At 37.1% G+C, this 24,792-nt stretch overlaps 2 gene segments (V, D, J or C); both read left to right on the top strand.

Moving 5' to 3' along the window:
* The window catches only part of LOC119807251, a 40,160-nt gene extending 17,474 nt beyond the window's left edge, over window positions 1-22,686 (top strand). Inside the window, 1 exon segment of the V gene segment in view lies at window positions 22,554-22,686. Within this exon segment, the coding sequence occupies window positions 22,554-22,686 (133 nt within the window).
* Window positions 22,687-23,067: 381 nt separating this feature from the next.
* On the top strand, window positions 23,068-23,581 carry LOC119807250. The segment is given in 2 exon segments: window positions 23,068-23,139; window positions 23,259-23,581. Coding segments are annotated over 2 exon segments (378 nt in total).
* Window positions 23,582-24,792: the final 1,211 nt, after the last annotated feature.

Below are 24,792 nucleotides of genomic sequence, written 5' to 3'. Positions count from 1 at the left end.
CTTGCACAGATTAAAAGTGGATCATGTTATGACACAGATAAAATCTGTATTCACTTGAGTGCCTGCTAACATAGACAATACCATTACTCTTTGCGTATGTACATATTTTATTGTAATTTATATTGAGATTTTTTATTAATGTGTTTACCAATATTTTGCTTCATACCTTTCATTGCTCATTTTTAATAGAATTGGTATAGCTTCGTTTTAGGTACGATTGCCGATAGTAAACATTTGATCTTTATGTAATCTGAGATAAAATATCTGACATTCTCTCATTATGACTATGATATTTTCCTGACCTTTATAAACAATCCATGTCAATAAGATATTTTTGTGACTATGCTTTGCTTCCTTAGAAGTTTATCATAACTAGCTATTGATTCCCAAATAAATGATTTTAAGACACTATAGAGATAATTGTGATATTTTCTTCTTAATTGTAATAGTGATGAATATATTGATATATTGTTAAGATGACCTTTGTATTGTGAAACACATTCAACTATGTTACTATGCATCATGGGAGATAAAGACAAGGAGGAAATGTTAGAAATGAAGAGAAGGAGAGAAAAAGGAAGAAAAGACACTAAGATAAAATTAAATTTTTTTCTTTCCTTCCTCATCTTATACATCCTTAAAAACAACTTTGTTAGATAATACATTTTCAAATAAATATAAAAATTTCTCTAAAGTGTAGAGGTTTTAGTACTGATATTAGCTCATCTCTAAGGGGAGACATATTGTTCTCTGTTTACTCTGTGCACTCCATGTGGTGCCTAACCATAACAAGAGCATCAATGGGTAAGCCTTTCCTTCTTTCAATATTTCCATCTTAGTGAATATTTGTTGTTTTAGTTCCTTAGCTATTTTTAAAGACTCTGGTAGTTGTCATAATAACTATGATGCTCATAACAGAAAAGAAGATGCTTTGAGAAAACAGAACTATGCTTTTTTATTTTAAATTATACATTTTTCTCATTTTATTGAAAATATATTTTTCTCACATGATATTTACTGATTATTTCCACTTCCTCTGCTTCTTCCAATTCCTCCCTTCCTATTCTTTAATCAGGTCCACTCCATTCTTAACTCTCAGGAGAAAATTAACAGGCTCTGGAGTGAAGCCTTATTGATCATGTATATGGCCTTCTGATTTGCTTTATGCTTTCCCAGATAAAATCTGTAGTATGTATCAGGAAACTGTGTTTAATTTGATCTATCCTGACAAAGTTCTTGAAAGGGACAGCTCTGTTAATATTTAGTATGTGCTTAGTGACATTTATTTACACTTTTCCTCATCACATTGAGTTAATGAATATTGGTTCGTTAACTCAAACAACCTTCCGTGGAGCAGTGCTTTCTTTGTTTCACTGTTGTATAAGAGTACAGTGACATTGAAGTAAGGTTGTCTGCAACATTGGACTGTAGTCTGCCCCCATTCTTTCAGGTCCTGGATCCCAGATCCCGCAGACAAGATCTACACAGGCCCATGAAAGCCCACATTGATGGGATTGGGAAATTTCCAGGAAATTAATACTGCACACTTCTATGTGGGGGTTAGGAGGATTAGCATTTTGATAATAGTGGGTGGTGCAGGCTCTGACATATAAATACACTGAGGGATTTATAATAAAAATAAATTGGAAAACATTGGGAGGAACACAGCCAAGTATGAGGAAGTAGTCTATTGGAAGTATGTTCATAGGGCCCAAATATTGCCATGAGAACATTTCAACCTTTCCACACTACTAAATGACATATCAGACATTCTGTGTTTGTATTCAATGCTTCTTTTACAGGAAGTTTTGTCCATACCTTGTTTCAATATTTGGAATGCCGAATTATCAGTCTGGTGGTACTTTGTTATTACCATTATTTTAATATTTTGCTTTGATTATGTATATATATATATATATATATATATATATATATATATGTACATTAGATATTCAAAGTGAAAAGTCCTGGAAGCCCACCTAGAGGAGCTTTAGCAGAGTTCGCAGGGGGTGTAGCTGCTATGTCTATAGCAGACATAGTTCATTCAATAGCTTGGTATAGTTACTATAAAACAGAACCCGTATCATATTTCATACCTTGCTTGGCATAGTGATAAACCTAATGATCATCATTCTGTAAAAATGGTGTAATATGACATATGCTAAGAGTATGGCATAAAAAAAAACAGGAGTTAAAATTAAATATTTAGTTCCTCAAATATATTAGTTTTATTTTTTAACACCATGGGCATATGCGACTAAAACTAAGTTATCACATGGAACAAGTGTATGCCTTTTTTAACTTTTTAAACATTTATGGAAAAAGAATGTGGTCTCTGGCTAGGACCATGGCTTGGTTAAGAAGGGGGAGTTCCTTTTGTTTACTTTAGATTTGTAATAGAGAGAAAACTGCAGTATCTTTCAGCTATGATAACTTCCTCCTATTTAAAGAATCTCACAGTTGTCAAAACAAATCAGACACTTTGTTGCCTAGATGGAGAAAGATTTTGAACACTTATGCTGATTTGCTAAACCTTAGCACCAATGTCAGTTGTGAATGAATTATTTTTTGCTGCTTGTCATTTTTTCACTTCTGTAGTCTAAAGAATTGTGTTATAGTCAAAGACAGAAACTTTTCCTTAGTAAATTATTTTTTATACTTCTTGAGTTTGCAATTATAATATTGAGATATTAGTACATGTGACCCAACATTCTATTGCTTACCAACCACTTTAAGAATGGCCTAGTAAACATCAGATTTGCTTAAAGAGTACAGGTACATATTAAAGCAAAAGTCTTGCTATTTTCAATTTCTGTCACATCTACTTTCTCTTAGTGTACACCTTCCCTCCTATAATTAGTTTCCACTTTTCCCAATAACCAAAAATTGCAAGTAAATGATGAGGTCAAGGAAGACAAATAACATAGGAACTCATATAGAAACAAAGACAGATAGTCTCCTGGAAGTTAACATTAAAAATGGTTGTCATCAAAATGGTTTCCTGAGCTTGAAGGAATTGGTAAATATTTATCAATAGCTTCTTGTTTACAATATGATAGGAGGAAAACGTACTGCATATATACTACACAGTGTATTGACTGTAGACAGTTACTATCTTTCACATATTTAAACACCGAGAACTGTGAATAAATAAATAGAAATTATGTAGTATATTAAATTATCAGTGCCTCAGAAATGTTAAAGTTGTGTAAATGATGTCATCATTTGTGGGAATCACAAATAATGACAGAGAACAGACCTGAAAAACTAACATAGAAGTGAAATAATTCCCTTTTAATAAAACATGCAGGCAAGACCTTCATGAAAGTTGAGAATAATTTATTTAGTAATCTATACAGTAGCAGAAATAATAATCTGAATCACAAGTGGAGAAAAGCAACAAATTGAAAATGGTTGAGTCAAAAAGAATTACACTATAAAACAGAGCTTATTACAAATTGTATAATGCTCATTTGAAGAAATAATCTCTTTGAGCATGTATCCAAATAATGGCCCAGTTGGAAGATTATTAATGTAAAAAGAAGGAGGAGGAGAGAGATCGCTGGAGAAGGGCAAATCGGAGGTCAACTGGGGTACTGAGACCATGTTACAGAGAAAGAAGGTAAAGATTGTAGAGGAAGCCAAAGAGTGATAATCCAAAGAGAGAAATATTTGTGGCTTTTTCTACAAACTAAGTGATTGACTTTTAAATATTTCTCTCCTTTGGCTTCTCTGAATTCCTAAAAGTATATCTTAAATACCAAATTATGTTTCCTCATTTATATGATATATCCTTACTATCTGTGTGAATATATACGGAGTATCAGTTTAAGGAGGAATAAATTGTATGTTGGATGCTAAAGTTGTCAGTTAACCTGATTTTAGTGTCCTCTGCAAAAGTGGGCTCTGTGTCAATGATTACTCACTGACCACAGGTACCAGAAAAATAAAAAATCTGTGAGAGGCAGACATGGAACTGGCCAGCTAGCAAGACACTCTGAAACAGCTGGTGTAATGAAAGCCAGCTTTTACTCGATCTTGAAATTTCAATCTCATAAATACTAAGATAATTTTCTTCTGTTATTTAAACTTCTGGGATCCTATGTTTCACTGTGCAGACCATTATACTGCCTTCATAATCCATGATCAGATCATTACTAGGAGAAGGAGACCACTCTTGGACAAAGGAACATCATTTCTATATTTTCTATGACTTTGGGGAAGATGGAGTGTCCAGATTTAATCCCCTGTGTGTTTCTCATAGGCACCAGTGTTTTTTCAAGTAGTTCATGTTATACTCTGATTATAATCACATCAACTGAATGAATTAATTACTTGTTACTGTTTGTGGGAATATAATCACTTTGGACTGAAGTGAGAACCACTCTTGTTGAATTCTTCATGTCCCAGGACACAGGTTCACTGTCTATTGTAGTGCAAACAATAGAAGAAGTGGGTCTGCATCCTTGCACAAGTAAAATCCAGACTTAATAATCTAGAGCATTGTCTTACTCACATTAGCTGATGAACAAAATACCTGCCTTTCCAGTGTGATGTGTCTGGAAACCATTCATCGATGATCACAAAATTGCTAGTCTAACCAAGCTATCACTCCACTTGTTCCCACTGGGGTATTAATAATGCCACTGTGTCTTCTCTTACTCTTTATCTACTAGAGGTCTCATGTTCTTAAGGAAAATTTGGTGCAACAACTCAATTCATAGTTATCAGAAAAGTACTTAGTTAAGCTATTAAATGAATATACAATATTAGGGAAAAGTTTCTGTCCTTTGCTTTATTTTTCAGGATATACATAAAGCTCCTCATATGATAAACGTTGTTTTTAGTATGCTTAGTTACACATAGAACTAGATGATAATTCCTTGTGATAAAAATATATTTGTTGAAGCATAAGAGCAAACATGAAAATTTCACCCAAATGGATTTTATAGAACATGAACGTCTACCAAAACTGAGAATGCTTCTCTCCTATTGTAAAAACAGTGAAGGCATGCTTCATGGTGAAATATTATTGTCTACTATATGCATAACACACTATTATCCAATTATATACCTAGATATGTATGACAGAGGATTTCAACACTCTTTTAAAATATGATTTAAGACATTTCACTGATATATGACCTCCACATAGATGTAATGTATATTATTCGAATATAAAACACTATGTATGAAAGATAAAGTGACAAAAACATCAGGAGTAACCTCATTAGGGTAGACTTACCTATACCTTCTCCGAGTTTGCTCAAATGCATTTATTATTTCTATTATTTTTATTTTATGTTTTCTGACAAAAATAAGTAATACTTTACTAGCATTTTTGTTCACATTTATAGTCACAGGAGTGTAATTTATTTCATTTTAAGTAATGATAGTCCATAACTCCTGCATTTAACATTTTGTAAAAATTAAGAAGGTACCAGATAGTCGCAAAAACTCTCCAATCTCTTGTTCCCATTCTGACTCCTTAGAACAGCTCCAGACTGTGTGTCAGTTCTTATTCTGTAAGTTCAATTAGACCTTATAATGCATCACACTTACTCCACTCCCACAGCCTGACCTGAAAACGTTTGTTTTCATCATGATCCCATCTGACCTATCTGTAGCATAGCACTTCCTAAGAGTGCCAGGACCTTAGGTACCCTGTTCTACTGGGACTTTTTCAGCATTATGCTATTCAAAATTTATGAGACAAAACAATTTTACTCTTTTACCCAAGACCTTGAGGCTATTATACATGGTTTTTCAAAAATAAGAATCCTGAATAATTGTTAATTTCTAAACTAATATATTTGCTGTGACATTTTCATAGTGCTCCACGGGGAGTACCTTCACTTGTTTGTCAGAGATAAAAGTTCATTAGTAAGCTTGCCATAACTATTTAGTCTGCTAATTTCATCATCTCACAAAGAGGTTCCATTTTCAGTTCCTGTGGCTGTTAATACTATGGATTCCTGCTAAGGGAAAAAACAAGATAAAGAAAGAAAATAGAGTGAGAGGATGATCTTTAGGATAGTTGCAGTCTAAGTCTTTGTGGTTCACATATATGAAATGACATGTTCTGTCTTCTAGGAGGCAAATGTTAAGTTTACACTCTGAAAGTGAAAGATCAGATTAAACAGTATCTATGATACAGGGAGAACATTGACACATATAGGATTGAATTGTCTTGTCTACAATTACCTAAAGATCATTTAGAATGATATAGTAGAATGTTTTCTGAAATTTTTTTGTTATTAAGATAAAAATTTTATCCAAACCATGTAAAGATCTCACTTGAGACATATTACATATAGATAATATTAAATATTGTTCATAAATTTTCTTCATGATTTTGTCCTTCTCTCTTATTATTTAAGCCTCCATTATTGATGTTGTGATGATTCAGACTCTAGTATTTCTGCTTATCACTCATGAATGGACAGATGTATACGCATCTTCTGAAGGTATTCTCTGAGTATTCTAGATAGTAACAGTGACACTATTGTCAATTCCAACAGAAGTCAGGTAAGTTACCTTTGATGCTTATTTATGAGGCTTGTAAACAAGAATATGATTTCCTGGGAAGGTTCAGTGGCACTGGGCCTGTCATAGGCTTCCTATTGCTATGAAGAGACACCATGACCACAGCAATTCTTATAGAGGAAAACATTTTACTTAGGTTGCGGTTTATAGTTCAATGGTTCAGTCGGCTATCATCATGGCAGGAAAAAAAAACTTCAAAAAAGCCATACCTCTTAATAGTGTCACTCCCTTTGTGGCAATTTTTTTCAAACCACTACAGGGTCAGAAATAGTTCATACTCAAAGCCAACAGAAGGGAAGCTGAGCATGTGTGAGTTTGTTGCTAAATGTAAGCTACACATATTCCATCCACAGTAAAATAGACACTAACAAAATATTCTTGTTTAGTATGGTTCAGATTTCAAATGTGTTTCTTGACCCATGAGAAACAAGCACAATGTATAGTGTATCATAATATTTTACCTGAATTTGAAGCTTTTAAATTTTAGGTTCACTGATTAATTTAAAATGTTGCATTTCCACAGCAACATAACCCTGAGAAAAACCTGCCCTGCTTGAAATGATAAAGCTGTTTCAAAAATTGCACATTTCGGGTGCAGTATTGTGAAATCAGCCAGGCTGAAGAAGTGCTAAGGATTCACTTGTTTCCCTGTGACTTTCAGGTATTAGAACAATGAAGCCCTAGGAAAAAAGGACTTTTTTAAATTAAAAATTTCTGCTTTCTCCCCACTTCCCACTTACCTGCCTCTCCCCTCTCCACTACCCCTCCCTCTCGTACCCGAAGAGCAGTAAGGGCTCTCTGCCATGTGGGAAGTCCAAGTTCCTCCCCCACTCCATCCAGGTCTAGGAAGGTGAGCATCTGAACAGGCTAGCTCCCCCCCCCCAAAAGCCAGTATGTGTAGTAGGATCCAAATCCAATGCCATTGTCCTTGGCTTCTCAGCAGCCCTCATTGTCCGCCATGTTCAGGGAGTCCGGTTTTATTTCGTGCTTTTTCAGTCCCAGTCCAGCTGGCCTTGGTGAGCTCCAAATAGATCAGCCCCATCATCTCGGTGGGTGGGAGCACCCCTTGCAGTTCTGACTTCCGTGCTCATGTTCTCCATCCTTCTGCTCCTCATTTGGATCTTGGGAGCTCAGTCCAGTGCACCAATGTGTGGCTCTGTCTCTATCTCCATCCATCGCCAGATGAAGCTTCTGTGGTGATTGATATGCAAGATATTCATCTTTATGACTATAGGATCTGGCCTTTTCCAGTTCCCTCTCCTCAGCTGCCCAAGGAACTAGTTGGGGGCATCTCCCTGGATACCTGGGAACCCCTCTAGAGTCAAGTCTCTTGCCAACCCTACAATGGCTCCCTTAATTAAGATATATACTTCCCTGCTCCCATATCCACCCTTCCTATATCCCAACCATCCCATTCACCCAAGCTCACCCTCTCCTCCCCTTCACACTTTTCTCTCCCCATCTCCCCTTACCCCCATCCCACCCCGTCCCCAAGTTCCCAATTTTTTGAGTGAGGTAACCCAGACCCAAAAAGATGAACATGGGATGTACTCTCTCATAATTGGTTTCTAGCCATATATAAAGGACATCGAGCCTATAATTTGTGATCCTAGAGAAGGTAAATAAGAAGGTGAACCCAAAGCAAAACAGATAGTTATCCTTCTGGATATTGGAAGTAGTCAAGATTGCCGGGAAAAAGGACTTTTTAAGAGAATTCATGCTGGGAGATGTGGCTGCAGCTTATCTTCAGAAAGGAGATGTCACATAGTGGCTTACAGAATGAGAAATGTGCATTTAGTTATGTGTAGTGGTAGACAGGAACACAGCTTGAGCAGCTCCACTTCAATGTGTGTATTTTTGTCCCTGTGTTTAAACCTTAATATCATTTCAGGACTACACAAGACTCAGATATTACTAAGGTTGCAATTATCTCACCTTCCAAATTGGCCTCATTGAATAAGATTTTCTTTTTCTCATTTTTAGTTTCAAGTTTGCTTATTGAGAACAGGTTGCTAGGCTAGGCTCAGGGCAAGTACATAATCTCACATTATGCAACAATGAGAAATTCTTTGAGCCTTTTCAAGAGGAAGTTGCTGAAGGATTCAAAATAAAAAGTAAATGTATCATTAGAACAATTGGAACTTCTATATCCAAAAAGGAATTATTATCTAAAAGAAAGAACGAACTAAAAGTGTAAAAACCCAATTAATCAACAAGAAATCTAGCAAACAACCTATAAATTGGGTAATGAAATAGTACTCAAAAATTAAAACACAAATGAGCAATAAACAACCTCTGTTATTACAATCTTTCTGCCACCCTTTCTGTAATGTCTCCTGACCATGGGAGTGAGATATGATATAGATGCCCTGGTTGAGGCTGAGAAGAACACTAGTACTTATTATCTGCACTTTTACCATTTGTGAGTTTCTATCTCAGCTACTATCTACTACAAAAGGAAACATCTCTAATTGTCAATGTCTAGTCCGTTGGCATCCCTGGGTAAGGGTCTCACCCAAATTAGGACACAGGGGATGCAGAGCATGAAAAACTGCATAACAAGCTTTCTTTTGTATGGCTTTTTATACAGATTAAAGAGCATTACCTCAACTCTGAAAACCACCTTTACTCACATACATGATCATGAGAAACTCTTGCCTCACCTTGCAAGAAACAATACCTCAATTAATAACAGTAATAAAAATGAAAAGAAGTACATATAAACAAAACAAAATATATACAAGAGCAAAGCAATCCTTTGTAAATGGTGAAGAGTGAAGAACTGAGCTCAAAGGCCACTTCCCTATCCAGAGTACAGATTCTGACAGAATGTTTGAGAAATGGGCAGAGAAAGTTTGCTTTCATGTATGCTTGGTTTGCCAAGCAACTGTTTCCCAACATCGTCTCATCTGTCCTGGAAGGAGCCTGCAATTAAGCCAGTTCTGTGTCTCCACATCTAATGGGGTTTGAAACTGCACTAATCTAAATGTATTGAGATATAAATTTGGACAAATATTGACACTGAGATCTTTTAGCCAAATAATCATTGTTGGTTGTCTCTTAAGGATTTGTGAGCTCTGAAACCTTTGGCTCTTATGCAGATTTCCAGTATCAGGCATATGTTTATCCACATGGCACAGTTTTATGCCAATTTCAAAAAGCTGTTTGATAACCCATAGCCTCTGTGTCACCTTTTGTCCTATCATCCAATCTTGCATGCAGTTCATTACTGAAGTTCAAGGGTTTCACAGTTTTGTAAGACTATTCAAATTCTCCCCTCAGCAGTTTATATAACACCATTCAGTACAGCAAGAAATAACCAAGAGGGTCTCCCTTCTTTGTGTTCAAAACTGACATGATTTCTTCTCTTTTACAAATGTGACTAGTGTCTACTGAAATAGCATCTCACCATAAAATTCTGGTTGGAAACTATCTTAGTTTGCATACAATATTTGTGATAATCATCATATCAACAATCAATTTAAGAAAAGGTTTTATTTTGACTTATATTTTAAATTAGAATCCAGGTTCGTGGAGATAAGGAATGGTGGCTGGAGCAGCACATGAGAGATCAATTCTTGAACTTCTTGAAGGAAATAAAGAATAAAAATTGATGTATTGCTTTGAAATATCAAAACATACTTGCCACAGTAACATACTTTTTCCAGCAAGACCAAACCTTCAACATATACAATGAAAGAAACTCAGAAACAAGTGTTCAAACACTTGAACTCCTGGGGTACATTCTCATTCAAATGACTAGAGTAACCAAGAATATTGAATATCATCCTCACTGTTTTGTGGATCTTCAATATGTGTTTCATCAACTTCTTGAAGGTAAGTATCCCAAACCTGGCTCAGCTATTTTTATTTGGCAACCTATTGCTTCTTGGAAGAGCATAATGCCAGATATAGATTAACTCTACTCAAACTCTTTATATTAGTGAGAATATGTATGGAAATTATTAAATAATAGCTTATTTTATGAAATTTTTACAACTTTCTCAATGATGATTTTCCCTTCCCCACTCCCTCCTTAGACCTTTCCTCCCATGCATCTCCATACTTAATACTGCCTATTATTCTCATTTTCCCTTTCTTTTTAAACATAAATATATCAACAATTTAATAACAGAAATATAGAAAAAAACAAATAACATATAAATATACACTGCTACATTCCATATATTTGTATGTTAATCAACGAACCAGGAAGATTTTAGGAAAGACTACACAGTTAATGTGGATGAGAGGGATTTCAAAGTGGGGGAAAGGAATGGTGAAGTAGCATATATACTATAATACAATGTGAAAATATCTATTTTTAAAAATATATTAGGAATAGTTTTATTTGAATTTTGTAGGTGAATTATGTATGAACAGAACTTAGAGCTTATATTGAACCAGAGGAAAATTTGATACCATAAAATGGAAAGCTTTTACCTTTCTATTGCTATTTGGGTAACAACAAAACAAATACTTAAAGTAGAAATTATATGAGATTTTGGATAAAAGTACATATTTCTAATCAATTTGAGGAATCTCAAAGGTTTATATAAAATATTTAATAAACTTGATATGGTTATAATGAGAGCAGTTGATAGAACCTAGAATCAACTTGGAGGCTAATCTCTGGGTATAACAGTGACAGAGTATTCTAGATTAGGTCAATTGAGCTAAGATCTGTCCTAATTGTCAAAGTAAACAAAAGAAGAGAATCAGCTAAAAGACAGTTACCACTTTCTGTTCGTGTGTGTGTGTGTTTGTGTGTGTGTGTGTGTGTGTGTGTGTGTGTGTCTTTCTGGGAAGTGAGCTTTAACCCTCCCACAATAGATAAATTCTCTACTGCCATGCTTCAGCTCCACCCATGCTTCTTTATTTTCTTCCTACCTTCTTTTGTTATCTTTCTTTTCTCTCATTTTTGAGATTATAATATTACATTTATCCCTTCTCTTTTCGCTCTACAAATTCTCCCATATACCCCTTGCTTCTCTCCTTCAAATTCATAGCCTCTTTTTTCACTAATTGTACTGCACACATGTATGTACATACCCTAGATGTATGTTTCAGGTTTATCATTTGACACTGGATAAACAATTAGTGCACTCTTCCCTGGGAAGACCATCTCTCCAGCTCCCAGCTTACCTCAGTTGCCTATAGTTTCCCCTATTAGATTGGTGGGTCCATTGGTATCACTCTTATTCAGCTCAGATTTTGGTGTTCATTTTTGTGATACTTTAGAGATGCAGTTTCTGATACTACTAGAAGACAAAATCTCACAGCACGCTCTTTGATCCTCTGGCTTTTACAATCTCCTATTTGAAAATCTTCCCTGATCTTTAGATACAGAAGTATTTTGTAGATGTATCCATTGGAATGGGGCCCTACAATTCTGCATTTTGATTGATTGTGGCTTTTTGTACTGTTCTCTGTTTCTTCATTGCATATGCAGTGTGACCAGCTCCCTTGAGCCCCAGCCATCATGACTTCCCAACATGATGGACTGTACCCTCAAACCTTGACAGAAAATAAACCCTTCCTTCAGTTAGGTCTTTGCAGGGAGAGGAGGTGTTTTGTTTTGTTCAGGTATTTTGTCACAACAATAAAGCAAGCAACTAATACTCATCATTGTAACAATATAAAACTTCTTATCATTAGAAAAATACGAAAGTTCCACCTGATAAAAGATACAAAAACATGAACTATTTCCCAGAAAGAAATAAAAGTTATATCTTTATGAAAGATAACCAATGTCTGATTGATTACTAGTACTTCATGATTATCCAGAGTTGGAATGTTACAAATCTAAGACAAAATATCTTAGGCTGACCTTATCCCCTTGATTAGCCACTTATTCCTGCCTATGTGTCTGGCCTAACATCACTGTGACTATCACCAAAACTGTTTTAGATTCTATGGCCATTAGCTTCTACTAACTTAAACTGCAGAAAGTAAGCAGACAGCATTTCCCTGCTTTGTTTTAACACCCCCACACCTGATGTTCTATCAATGTGTTAGGAAGATGCCATGATTTATGGCTTTCATTTATCTGTTTTATAACTATGAAGACTTTATGAAACCATTTCTACACTGGAACGTGGATGGAATTTGGAGTGACCTACATCCACATATGATTCCAAGTCCTGTTCACTCATGTTTGACCTAAGAACAAACTATGTTTTCTAACCTTTAAAGACAGAGCTTTTCTGTGTTAGTTATAAGAAAAGTCAAAATACAAGCTACAGAGTAAGGGAAATATTCCCAACATTCTTCTGAAGTTTTTAAAGTGCTTATATAGCAATCAAAAGATAAATATAATTTAATAAGAAAAAATAACAGGTATGTAAACCAGCAAGTTTCAGCAGAGAATCTGGGAATAACCAACAAATGTATACAAAGACAAATGTTTCTAGCATTAATTGGAGAATGATAATCTGAAGAAAGATGTCTGTATATATAACTGAACACATTTCAAAACATAGATAAACACCCAGGAGAGAAATTGCGGTAGAATTGCACACTGTGCACAACAATGTAGCAGTGACAGATGGCATGATCACCAAATCATTATATAAGTTGCCCCAATGTTAGAATCTGATATATGAACTATACATTGTAGATATAGGGCAAGGAGGCCAGCAGAGAAACTCCTGAAAGGGGACTGTATGGAAGGATATTTTAGTCACTATCCTTGACATGAGAAAGTGTGAAGTCAGAATTTCACAATGGCACTGAAGGACTGGGAATCTCTCTAGGCTATACAATGGGGGGATGTGACAGCAGAGGATAAGCCATGCCCCATAAGAATGGAGAGGTGTTCTATAAGTAAATATAAAAGCAACAGACCATTATTTCACAAATCTCAAGGTGAAGCCTTGGTCCTTTCTTTATTTTTCCAAAAAAATGAAATTAAAATATCTTTAGGGTCACTTGCAGAAGCTAGAGTCCTTAACTGATTTTCCAGCATACTAGAATACATGCAGAACTCACCATGTATGTGAAATGCATGGTACTAACAGGGTCAGTAACAAAAAGCACTGTTTTGGGGAGATGATGCTAGTAACCACTATAAAACAGACACTACATACATGGCAAACAAGCAACTTTAACACAGTGAAAAATGCAAATGGTCTTGGTGAATGAATGTATGGGGAAATTGTCTATGAAAACTTAACTATTAAGAAACACAAAACTTTCTTAAATAATGAGAACACTGAATGGACCCCACAGGTGAATGAAACTCTTAGCTCCTTCTTCATCACCATGTATGTCTGCAAACTACCATGTCCCATGATGACTGAAATTCTGAATTGTAAGACAATCCAATTAAAAGTTTTCCTTTATAATTGTTGCTGTAATCATGGTGTCTCTTCAGAGCAATGTAAGCCCTTACAAATACATAAGAAGGGGAGGATGGGGAGAGCTTGGGGGAATGGGACAGTTGGGATGGAGGAAGAGTGGATATGGAAACAGGGAAGTATATATCTTAATTAAGGGAGCCATTTGAAGGTAGGCAAGAGATTGGACTCTAGAGGGGTTCCCATGTGTCCAAGGAGATGTCCCCTGCTTGCTCCTTAAGCAGCTGAGGAGAGGGGGCCTGAACTGGCCCTTTACTATAGCCACACTGAGGATTATCTTGCATATCACCATAGAACCTTCATCTGACGTTGGATGGAGATAGAAACAGAGACCCACATTGGAGCACTGGACTGAGCTCCCAACATCCAAATGAGGAGCAGAAGGAGGGAGAACATGAGCAAGGAAGTCAGGACCCTGAGGCGTGTGTCCATTCACCGAGACAGTAGGACTGATCTAATCTAGCTCACCAAGGCCAACTGGACTGGGACTGATGGAGCATGTGATCAAACCGGACTCTCTAAACGTGGCTGACAAGGAGGGCTGACTGAGAAGCCAAGGACAATGACACTTGGTTTTTATTCTACTGTATGTACTGACTTTGTGGGAACCCAGTCTGTTTGGATCCTCACCTTCCTAGACCTGGATGGATAGGGGAGGAACTTGGATTTTCCACAGGGCAGGGAACCCTGACTGCTCCTCGGACTGGAGAGGGAAGGGGAGGGGGGATTGGGGGAAGGGAAGGGGAATGGGAGGAGGTGAAAATTTGAAAAATTATATAATTTAATAAAAAAATGAAAAACTGCCTATAGGCTTAGTTTCTGTTTCAGTTCCACCTCTTTCCTCACTTTTGGGCCATTAAACAAATGCCTGAATAGTTTTTATGGTTCACATAAATGAATATAAAACTGGTAAATTAGATTGGTTCAAAATGATGAAGTATTTACAGTAGAAAGGAGCATAAGGTGTTTCTTAAAAGCCTACTAATATCTTCATTGTCAGCCTTCTAATAAAGTCTTTTCTCCCATCCTACTCTCCTTCTTTTCTTTTTTTTTTTAAGTTTGACTACTATGTGTTGAATGTTTATTGTGTCAAGCGATACACCAGGGACTGCAGTCACCAAGATGGGACCATGTGCAGATGAGTGGGGGAGGCATACAAGTGAGGTGCAATCCCATGCATGCCTCCCTCCCTCACCCTCATCTGTACATGTTCCGCATTATGTACTGGACGGTAAAGGGCTGGCAAGACTTTATGTAACCTGAGGTTAGTATTAACAGGATCCCAGTCCTTAGGAAGAGGTTTCTTCAGACTGGCTAGACATGAGAATCATGTAAGGATATTAACACATATGTTCCCCAGGACTTGTCTCATAGATTCCGAATTCTTCCAGTGAAACTCGGGCTTAGTTCTTTCCAGAAGCTTCTTGTCCCCATCAGTACCTTTCCTCTAGAATGTCCTAGAGCTTACTCTGTACAGACACATACACATGGTTTGGGAAGTCCTTCTCTATTTGTATTGCTTTTGTTGGTTATTGAATAAAGAAGTTGTTTTCGGCCAATGGCTTAACAGAACATTGCCAGGCTGGAATAAATATATAAAGAGACAGTAGGCAGAGTCAGGAGATGCCATGTACCCACCCCCTCCCCAGAGAGGAGACGCACAATGTGGACAGAACTTTATCCAGTAAGCCACATTGTGATACACAGATTAATGAAATGGGTTAGTTTAGGATATAAAAGTTAGCTAGAAATGCATATAAGCTATTGGCCACACATTATTGCAGATAATGTAGTTTCTGTGTGATTATTTTGTGTCAGGGTGTCTGGGAACAAACAAGCAGCCTTCTTCACTACACCACACACACACACACACACACACACACACACACACACACAGGGGTATGGAGAGAGGAGAGTGGGAGGGAAGGATAGGGGCATCAAAAGCAAGTAGAAGAGATCCTTGTTAAAAAAAAATACATAATTGGTCATTAATATGTTATTTCACTGAATATCTCATATCTGTTCATCTGAAACATTTTAGGGTTTCCTTCTCCCAAGACCAATAGCAACTCTTCCTCTCCTTATTTAGTTGTCTGTACTGTGCTTTGGAAGAAATATTTACATTATACATTATTAAAGACTCTTCCAGATTCTAGCCATAAAGAAAGGACATTGAGCCTATAGTTCGTGATCCTAGAGAAGCTAAATAAGAAGGTGAACCCAAAGAAAAACATATAGTTATCCTCCTGGATATTGGAAATTGACAAGATTGTCAGGGAAAAGTTGGGAGCAGAGGTGTGGGGGTGGATTGGGGGGAAGGGGAGATGGGGAGAGAGAAGGGAGAAGGGGAGGATTGGGGAGAGCTTGGGGAAATGGGATAATTGAGATAGAGGAAGTGTGGATATGGGAGCAGGGAAGAAGTTATCATAACCAAAGGAGCCATTTTAGGGTTGGCTAGAGTCTTGGCTCTAGAGGGGTTCTCAGGTGTCCAAGGGGATTTCCCCAACTAGTTCCATGGGCAGCAGAGGAAAGGGTGCCTGTACTGGCCTTATCCTATAGCCACACTGATGAATATCTTGCATATCACCATAGAACCTTCATCCGACGATGGATGGAGATAGAGACAGAGACCCACATTGGAGCACTGGACTGAGCTCCCAAGGAGCAGGAGGAGGGAGAACATGAGCAAGGAAGTCAGGACCATGAGGGGTGTGTCCACCCACTGAGACAATGGGATTGATCTAATGGGAGCTCACCAAGGCCAGGTGGACTGGGACTGATGGAGCATGTGATCAAACTGGACTCTCCGAATGTAGCTGACAATGAGGGCTGACTGAGAAGCCAAGGACAATGGCATTGAGTTTTGATTCTACTGCATGGACTGGCCATGTGGGAGCCTAGTCTGTTTAGATCCTCACCTTCCTAGACCTGGATGGAGCAGGGAGGACTGTGGACTTCCCACAGGGCAGGAAACCATGACTGCTTTTAGGACTGGAGAGGGAGGGGGAGAAGGAGTGAGGAGAGTGGGAGAAAATGGGAGTAGGTGAGGAGGTGGAAATTTTTAATAAAAAAAAGAAAAAAGAAAAAAGAAAAAAAACAATCCAATTATACTAAAGTTATATTCAAGAGTTAACTAATTTTGTCAATTGTAAGTATGTGTGAGTTCTGAATGCAAATATGATTTTATGGTTGTGGGTTTTAATATTCATTTATTGATTTTTACTAAAAATGAGTCTAGTGAGTGGACTGGAAGAAATGCTACAATCCCAGTTACAGGCTATGATCATGAATTTGCATTTTGTATCTTGTTAAGATCAAGAATTATTGTTTCTGTATGGATTAGATGACAAAACTCAAGAAGACATTGAAAACCAGTCACAAACACTGTGCACATTTTCCATTCATGCCTTGCAAACACAGTCACAGAACTGTCATGTTTCCTACCTATACTGCCTCATGATATGCACGAAAACAGTGACAAAGTTTTTCACTATGAAATATACTGCGTTCACTTCAATTCCTAAGAAATAAAATATACAAAATGCTACAAGCAAAAAAAAAAAAAAAAGACTCTTCCAGAGCACTTAATTGTTAAGCTTTACTTTCTGGGGAATTCTAATCAATAACATTTTGATTTTTTGTATGTTTTGGGGTTTTGTTTTTACTTTATTAGATTTTTTTTTAAAAAGTACCAATGCAAATCCTTGTTCCCTCCTCTCATTCCCTTCACAAACCCTTCCACCCCACTCACATCTAATCCTAAGATAGGGTAAGGTGCATCTCTTTGTGTAAGGTCCAAGGCCATCTCAACTATTTCTAGCCTGAGCAAGGTATACATCCAAAGAGAATATGATTCCAAAATGCCAGTACATGCAGTAGGGATAAACCCCAGTGCCACTAACACTGCTTTTTTTTTTGTATCAAAATAAATAAATGGTTGTATTACTGGAATTAATAAATACCAGAATTACAACTATCCCATTATTACTCTCATTTGTGTTTATCATTTTATATAAATACATATAATCACTCATGGGCATATGACACAAATTAGAAAAGAAACTTTCTATTTGAACAAACTTTCAGGTTTTGGATGTGCCATTATGGTTTCAGAGTACACTAAGATGGACAACTAAGATGTAAGGCATTTATTATATCAGTTATTAATGCTATCAATAGACAAGCCAAGAGAAATAGCATGGTGGAGTGTTGCAGGGAGATTTCTTTCTCAACACCAGGGACAAACCCTATGGCAGGGTGCCACGGACTGCCTCTCTTGGAGACCACCAACCGCGGGAGAACGAGGTGAAGGCTAGGAGAAATCAGGAATCGGCGAGGAAATGACAGACAGACACACTCAATAAGGTTAAATATGCTGCTGCAATTTTACTAAATTCATGTTTTCATTATATAGTATTCAAACAAAGAACAAACCAGAAGGTCATGTGTCATCAGTTGGCACAGTATGAAAACTTCTCTTAGTCACATTATCAGGGGCAGGTGTTAGACACAAAACATCCTTGGAAAAAGAAATCTTGTCCTTGGGAACTTAAGCTTCAGACAAGTGAGGCACTCTATGGTGCTTTTCGGACCTTGAGTCTCTAAGATTAGCACTCAATGTTTTAATTAACTTTGAGTTATGTCTCACGGTTAAAACTTCAAGGCCCTGAGAGAATGAAAAGGCCTGAAATGTCACGATTCCATGCCAAGGCCCCATGGGAAAGAAGAGACCTGATATGTCATGATTTACTTCATAATTTTCTCATCTTCTCCTATCATGAGCTCTTTCTGTTTTAGGGTATCCATAAGTTCCCCCAGAGAGCGAGTCAGAGTCCAATATGTCCTCAGTAGTTTGATTATTATCGGTGATGTCTTAAGACATCTTGATCTTCTGGCAAGATAAAAGAACTACACAGAATACAGAAACAAAGAACAGAAAGCTCAATACGGTGTCAGGGCCAGCGAAGGCGAGTTTGCTGATGGCTGATTGCCAGGGAACCTCCTGGTGCTCAGCTCCTGGGAGCGCAGACCCCAACCCTTCAGCGTCATTCCACCTTAGTGGCATATATCTGCTACACAGGCTTGACAGCCGTGGGCATAGCAGCAGGGTCTCCTTGGGGAATAAGAGTTCACATGAGAAAAAGGGAATCTGTTTCTAATGACTGGAGGAGGTTTGAAGCAAAAAGCTAAAATCAAGTTCTCTGATTCCCTGCTAAATATGAAAGCACAGACTCAGAAAGTTCTTGGGTCCAGTACCTTAAGAATGGCAACATTTCATTTTATCTCATTTACCAGGTGAGAGCTTCCATTTTCAGTGTTCTTGTAGAGCACCTGTGAGTGTGTAGAGATCTGCTGTAAAGCTGCCACTACAAACACCACATTTTGTAGAAAAGGGACTAATGAGAATGGGGAGAGAGGGGAGTATAAAGAAGATATAACACAGAATAACCCCAAAGATAATATGTACATTTCTGAGAATTCACAATATAAGAAGTCAGCAAATTATCTTTAAATGCTGCTTAGTCCCTTGCTGAGCTACACATAAACCATGCAGTGAGATTTCAACACAGAAACAGAGCAGAAGGCAGACATACCAGAATCATTGCATTCTGATGGAAATAAACCCAATTCTCAAGGCACTGGACCTACCACCTTTTCCATATCGACTGATTCTAACAGCAGATCTTTTGTGAAGCAATAAATACACTCCTGTTGTGCTAGATTCAGCAGAGTATGAGTACTGGGCATAAACCTTTCCCATGTACTAGTTTATTGCATCATTTCCTCACATACACTCTGTGGGAACTCCAGTGAGAAATTTATTTACACAGTCAATAACTTTGTTTTTAGTTTAAGCTCTGTTTCATTCCCGGATATATATTAGAAGCCACCTCCCTGCTCCTATCTTCTATTTGGCAGGACATGCAGTCAGAAAAGGCATCTTTCATCTGGATCACATTTCGGACCTTCAAAGATAAAGGGACACTCAACCTAAGAGAATTGCCTTTGTTTTGTTTGTGATTATAAACTGGAAACTTACAGAATAGGGAGAGAACAGCAGGAGAAGAATAAGGAAACTGATGTAAAAAAGTACATAGTGGAGAATTCGTTTTTCCCTCAGATCTAAGTCCCGTGTTTGCTGTATATCTTCTTCTGAATTTGAAGGGGGCACTGAGGCTGTTACTCAGATGTCCCTGATAGTACCTGCTGTCAAATTTTAAACTACTTTCTATTTATAGGGTCTGTATAATTACAAATAGGTTTTAATATATCTCAAAGAATAACCGTTTCTAAGATTTGTTAATCATATCCCTTGATATGATTCTTGGGAGCAACAAATATCAGAAACCTTCCTAAGCTGGATTTCATGCTTTTACTGAATAACATCACTTGAGTATCAATAGGAGGTGTGTGTGTGTGTGTGTGTGTGTGTGTGTGTGTGTGTGTGTGTGTGTCTTATACTTCTTTAGTTTAGGGAGCAGTCCAATCAGATTTTCCACAGTCTTCCTAAAAATAGTTCAATGCATGTGTCTTTGATTCTGTCTTAGAAAACAATTGCTTTTGTATACTCAGTGACCTATCTCTAATTTCACACTGATGTCGTTTTTGTCCAGTGCTGAAAAGAAGACATTTTACATTGTTTTCCTCAAAAAGGTGGCCTTTATTAATGCTTGGCTCTTCTCAAACAGCTCTATAAGTCTGAACATTCCATATTTTCCACTATGGAGATCTATCTGTGCAAGATTGAGAGCATAGCTTGGTTTTAGACTTGGTTTTACTATCAATGTCTCCTAGGGTCAAATATTAAGATTGAGACATTCAGCATTGTTTCTGAGTCTGCTGATATTCTGGATGACTGATAATAAAAGCAGACCTGATTAGGAAAACACAGAAAGAGGGACTCGTCCTTAGTGTTCAGTGTGTTTTTGTTCTTCCCAGACATACATGGTAAAATCTCCTGCAGAAGTCTTGGTGGAGTGCATGACAGCTTTTCTTAGCTACTAAGAATGTTTAAATTGCCCCTTTATCTTTCTCTCTCTTTCCTAAGCATGCATGTACTTACTCTTTGATTTTCTCCTTCTTGTCTGATGTTCTTTTCCACCTTCTGTAACATAGCTCCTTACTTACTGCCATGACTAACCCAAAGGACTTGGCTTTCTGTCTACCTCTTTTCTATTTTTCTTCTTCTGTCTCCTCCTGATAAATACAATTTACTTACTGTATTGGCTGTGCCTTTAACTCTTAAAATACTTCTTTCCAGGGTGTTTAAAAATTATTTTGTTTTAAAGACTTTAAATACAAAGAGACTGCAAGTTTTCTTCATTCATTTTATACTCTTCAATGTAAAGAGCCTACTTCTGCTTTCTCAAGGGAGACACAATTCTTTACTATGTTGTTTGCAAACCACTACTTATTTGCTCAATAAAAATTTAACTTTCATCTCTGAGTTCGAGGCCAGCCTGGTCTACAAGAGCTAGTTCCAGGACAGGCTCTAGAAACTCCAGGGAAACCCTGTCTCGAAAAACCAAAAAAAAAAAAAAATTAACTTTCAATAGTCTAAGCATTTTTTGATATGGTAGTTACAAAAAAAACTATTTGAAAAGAACTTTGGATATTCTCCACCACAACATGTAGATATAGAAGGGTCCAGTTTCTCAAATTTTCAAAAAGAATTTTAAAAATAAAAAGTAAATTCTGGAATTTTAATTTGGTAATCATACTTACACATTAAACCTTTCATGGCAACAGAAAAAATTATGCATTGATTTCTACAAAATGAATCAGAAATCTAGATAGGTTTTAGTAAGTGAGACCATCATAGGCATATAATCTGGCATTATTTAGTAGTGAGCCTATGGTTGCCTTATTTTGATAGGAACAAGCACCTCAGAGGTTTGCCTAATGCTGCAGAGCCTGCTCCCTACAGTTCAGTTCTCACTGATCTTCAAAGTCTAAAACCAAAGAGCATCATACCAAATCAGAAAAAGGTTTCAAGTCAAATGTATTTCACATTGAGAGAAAAAAAATTTGAAAAAAAGGAGATATAAACATTAGACCCACTGTCTATAAACAATTATTAAGTTATTATATTAAATAATAAATTGTTTGTATAACATCTTATTATTAATTCTGACAAAGTGTGCATTATGACTAACAACCCACTATAATGACTTTATCACATTTTCTCCCACTGATCCTGAACTTTATGAAAGAGAAACATTACCTTTCTCTTCTAGATAGACCATGGAAGTGTTCATTGCTAAGGAGTCAAGACAAGCTGTGAAGTGCACACAAGCTGCCACCTTTTGCATTCTCCCATACCTTGCCCTATATGAGGCATATATCCAATGTTTCTGTAGTTCTTTTATTTTTGTCCTGAAACCGTCCACTTGTATCAGGCTGCACATATATCTGATCCAAACAATTAAAATAATTTATAACATTTAGAAATCCTGATTTCACTGATGATTTATTCATACATTTCTAGGAAAACATCTAGAAGCCAAGGGAGGTGCGCTGGCCTGGACCATCTCTTGTTAGTCCTGGTGACAGAAAGTTGATTTTCCTCTAAGTGAACTTTTAGGAAGAATCTCCTATTTACTATCCTGTGCTTAGGCATAACACCTGTTCCATTCTTGCAATTCACAGAATATCAAACAGACCAGAGAATCTTTATTCAACAACTAATTTAGCAGATGCAGAGTCCCAACGCATTAGGCAGAGCTGTGGTAGTCCTGTAGAGGATGGAAAGATCAGAGGATCCAGAGAGTTTACTGGATGAAAACACGGCCCACAGAATCAACTAACCAGGTTTTATGGGGACTCAGATATCAGGGAGCCTGTATGGTTCTGATAGATTCTCTATATGTATGTTATGGTTGAGTAGTCTGATATTCATGTGAGACTCCTAACAATGAGAGTGGGGGCTCTCTCTGACTGTTTTGGCTGTCTGTGGAGTTTTAGAAAAAAAAAAGAATTACATTCTCTGTAGGCATATGGAGAGTTTGACCTTGACAATCTGGAGAGGCTGTATTTGTGCTTAGTTACTAAGTAAGCATTACAGCTGTGCCCAGCACTAACTGGTTCCTAATGATTTGCATGCGCTCACTGTATATCTTTGAGGACTTCTTCATATACCACTCAGACCCTGTGCTGTTGTCATTGAAGTCAGTACTCATCATGAACATGAGGGCCCCTGTTCAACTCCTTGGGCTCTTGTTGCTCTGGCTTCCAGGTAAAATAGGACTAAAATGGGATTTTCATTGTTACACAGTGGTTATTGACTGGCATTTTGGGGAAGTCCTCTATATGAATGCTTAATTATATGGATACTTATTACATCTCTACTTCTAGGTATCAGATGTGACATCCTGATGACCCAGTCTCCACCTTCCCTGTCAGTATCTCTGGGAGACAGAGTCACTATCAGTTGTCAGGCCAGTCAAGACATTACTAGATATTTAAACTGGTACCAGCAGAAACCAGGGGAAGCTCCTAAGCTCCTGATCTACCGTGCATCCAACTTGGCAAATGGTGTGCCATCTAGGTTCAGTGGCAGTGGTTCTGGAACAGATTTCACTCTCACCATCAGCCGCCTAGAGCCTGAAGACATTGGAACTTACTACTGTCAGCAGTATAAAAATTACCCTCCCACAGTGATACATGGCATAACATAAACCTACATGGAAGCAGAAGTGAGAGGCTGAAAGGTCTTAGCTGTTCCATGTCATGCCTCACTCACTGAAACTTTTTTCATATGTCACAGGATTTTTATAATAGCTCACAGAGAGACATTTGTTTTATAGAAGATTCTAAACAGTTCATGCTGTACCCTTTCTTTCTCTTCATTTCCAAGAGTACAGATTGCCAATGCCTTTTCTGCCTAAATGAAGTTGTTCGCCATGTGTAGTGTGAGTTGCATCACCATCTGGAATTTGTACAGAAGACTGGAAACTATTGAGGACATTCCAAGCAAAAATCATATAAATGTAATGAATTAGTTTCTAATTACAAGCATTTAAATGGAAGGGAAATATTATTAAAGAAACGGATAGTAGAAAGAATTACTGCTTTTCTTACAAAAGCAAGAGCAAAAGTGGCAGAGAAATGGGAGGTTGCCTAAACATGATATTTTATTGTGCCTTGAAATTGTCAAAATTAGCACTGATGCTCTCAACTGTTTGTAGCACTGTGCATAGGATTTTTCTGGCTCTATGTCCACTCGTATGCTTATAAATACCAAACAAAATTGAACCACTGTCATATGACTTTCAGTCCCACTATGTGATGTGAAATGTAATTTGTTTATATGAAATTATACTCAGTAAATGGTTGTTTTGAACATGCTTCCATAAGTGGTGTTTTTGAAGAACTGATATTAAATAGCACAGTTTTAGAAACAAAACAAAATACCAATACAACAATAGTGACCTATCTTCAATTTTGTTTGTGTTTTTTAATTGTATATGTGTAAGATCTACTTTCTATGAATAGTTTATGATAACTCATTTATATGTGTCTATCTTTGCATGTATTTTACACACAAACACAATTACTATGACTTTACACTAAAGAATAAAAAAACTCTTTATTATTAAGTTCTGAACAGAGTTAATCAATTTTAGAGACTCCTTCAGAAATATTAGTTGAATCATATTGAGATTATGTGCAAACTTGAGATACAAATATTTAAAAGTAGTTCATGGAGCTGGAGAGAATAACCAGCAGTTAATAATAGTCAATGCTTGTTGATGGAGCAGCGGGTCTGCTCCTGCCACCCAGCTAGGTTTACACCTGAAATAATTACATGGAAACTGTATTCTTTTAAACACTGCCTGGCCCATTAGTTTCAGCCTCTTATTGGCTAATTCTCATATCTTGTTTTAAC

The sequence above is a fragment of the Arvicola amphibius genome, chromosome 2 (assembly GCF_903992535.2).
Source record: "Arvicola amphibius chromosome 2, mArvAmp1.2, whole genome shotgun sequence".
NCBI lineage: Eukaryota > Metazoa > Chordata > Mammalia > Rodentia > Cricetidae > Arvicola > Arvicola amphibius.
This window is presented reverse-complemented; position numbering and strand designations above follow the sequence as displayed.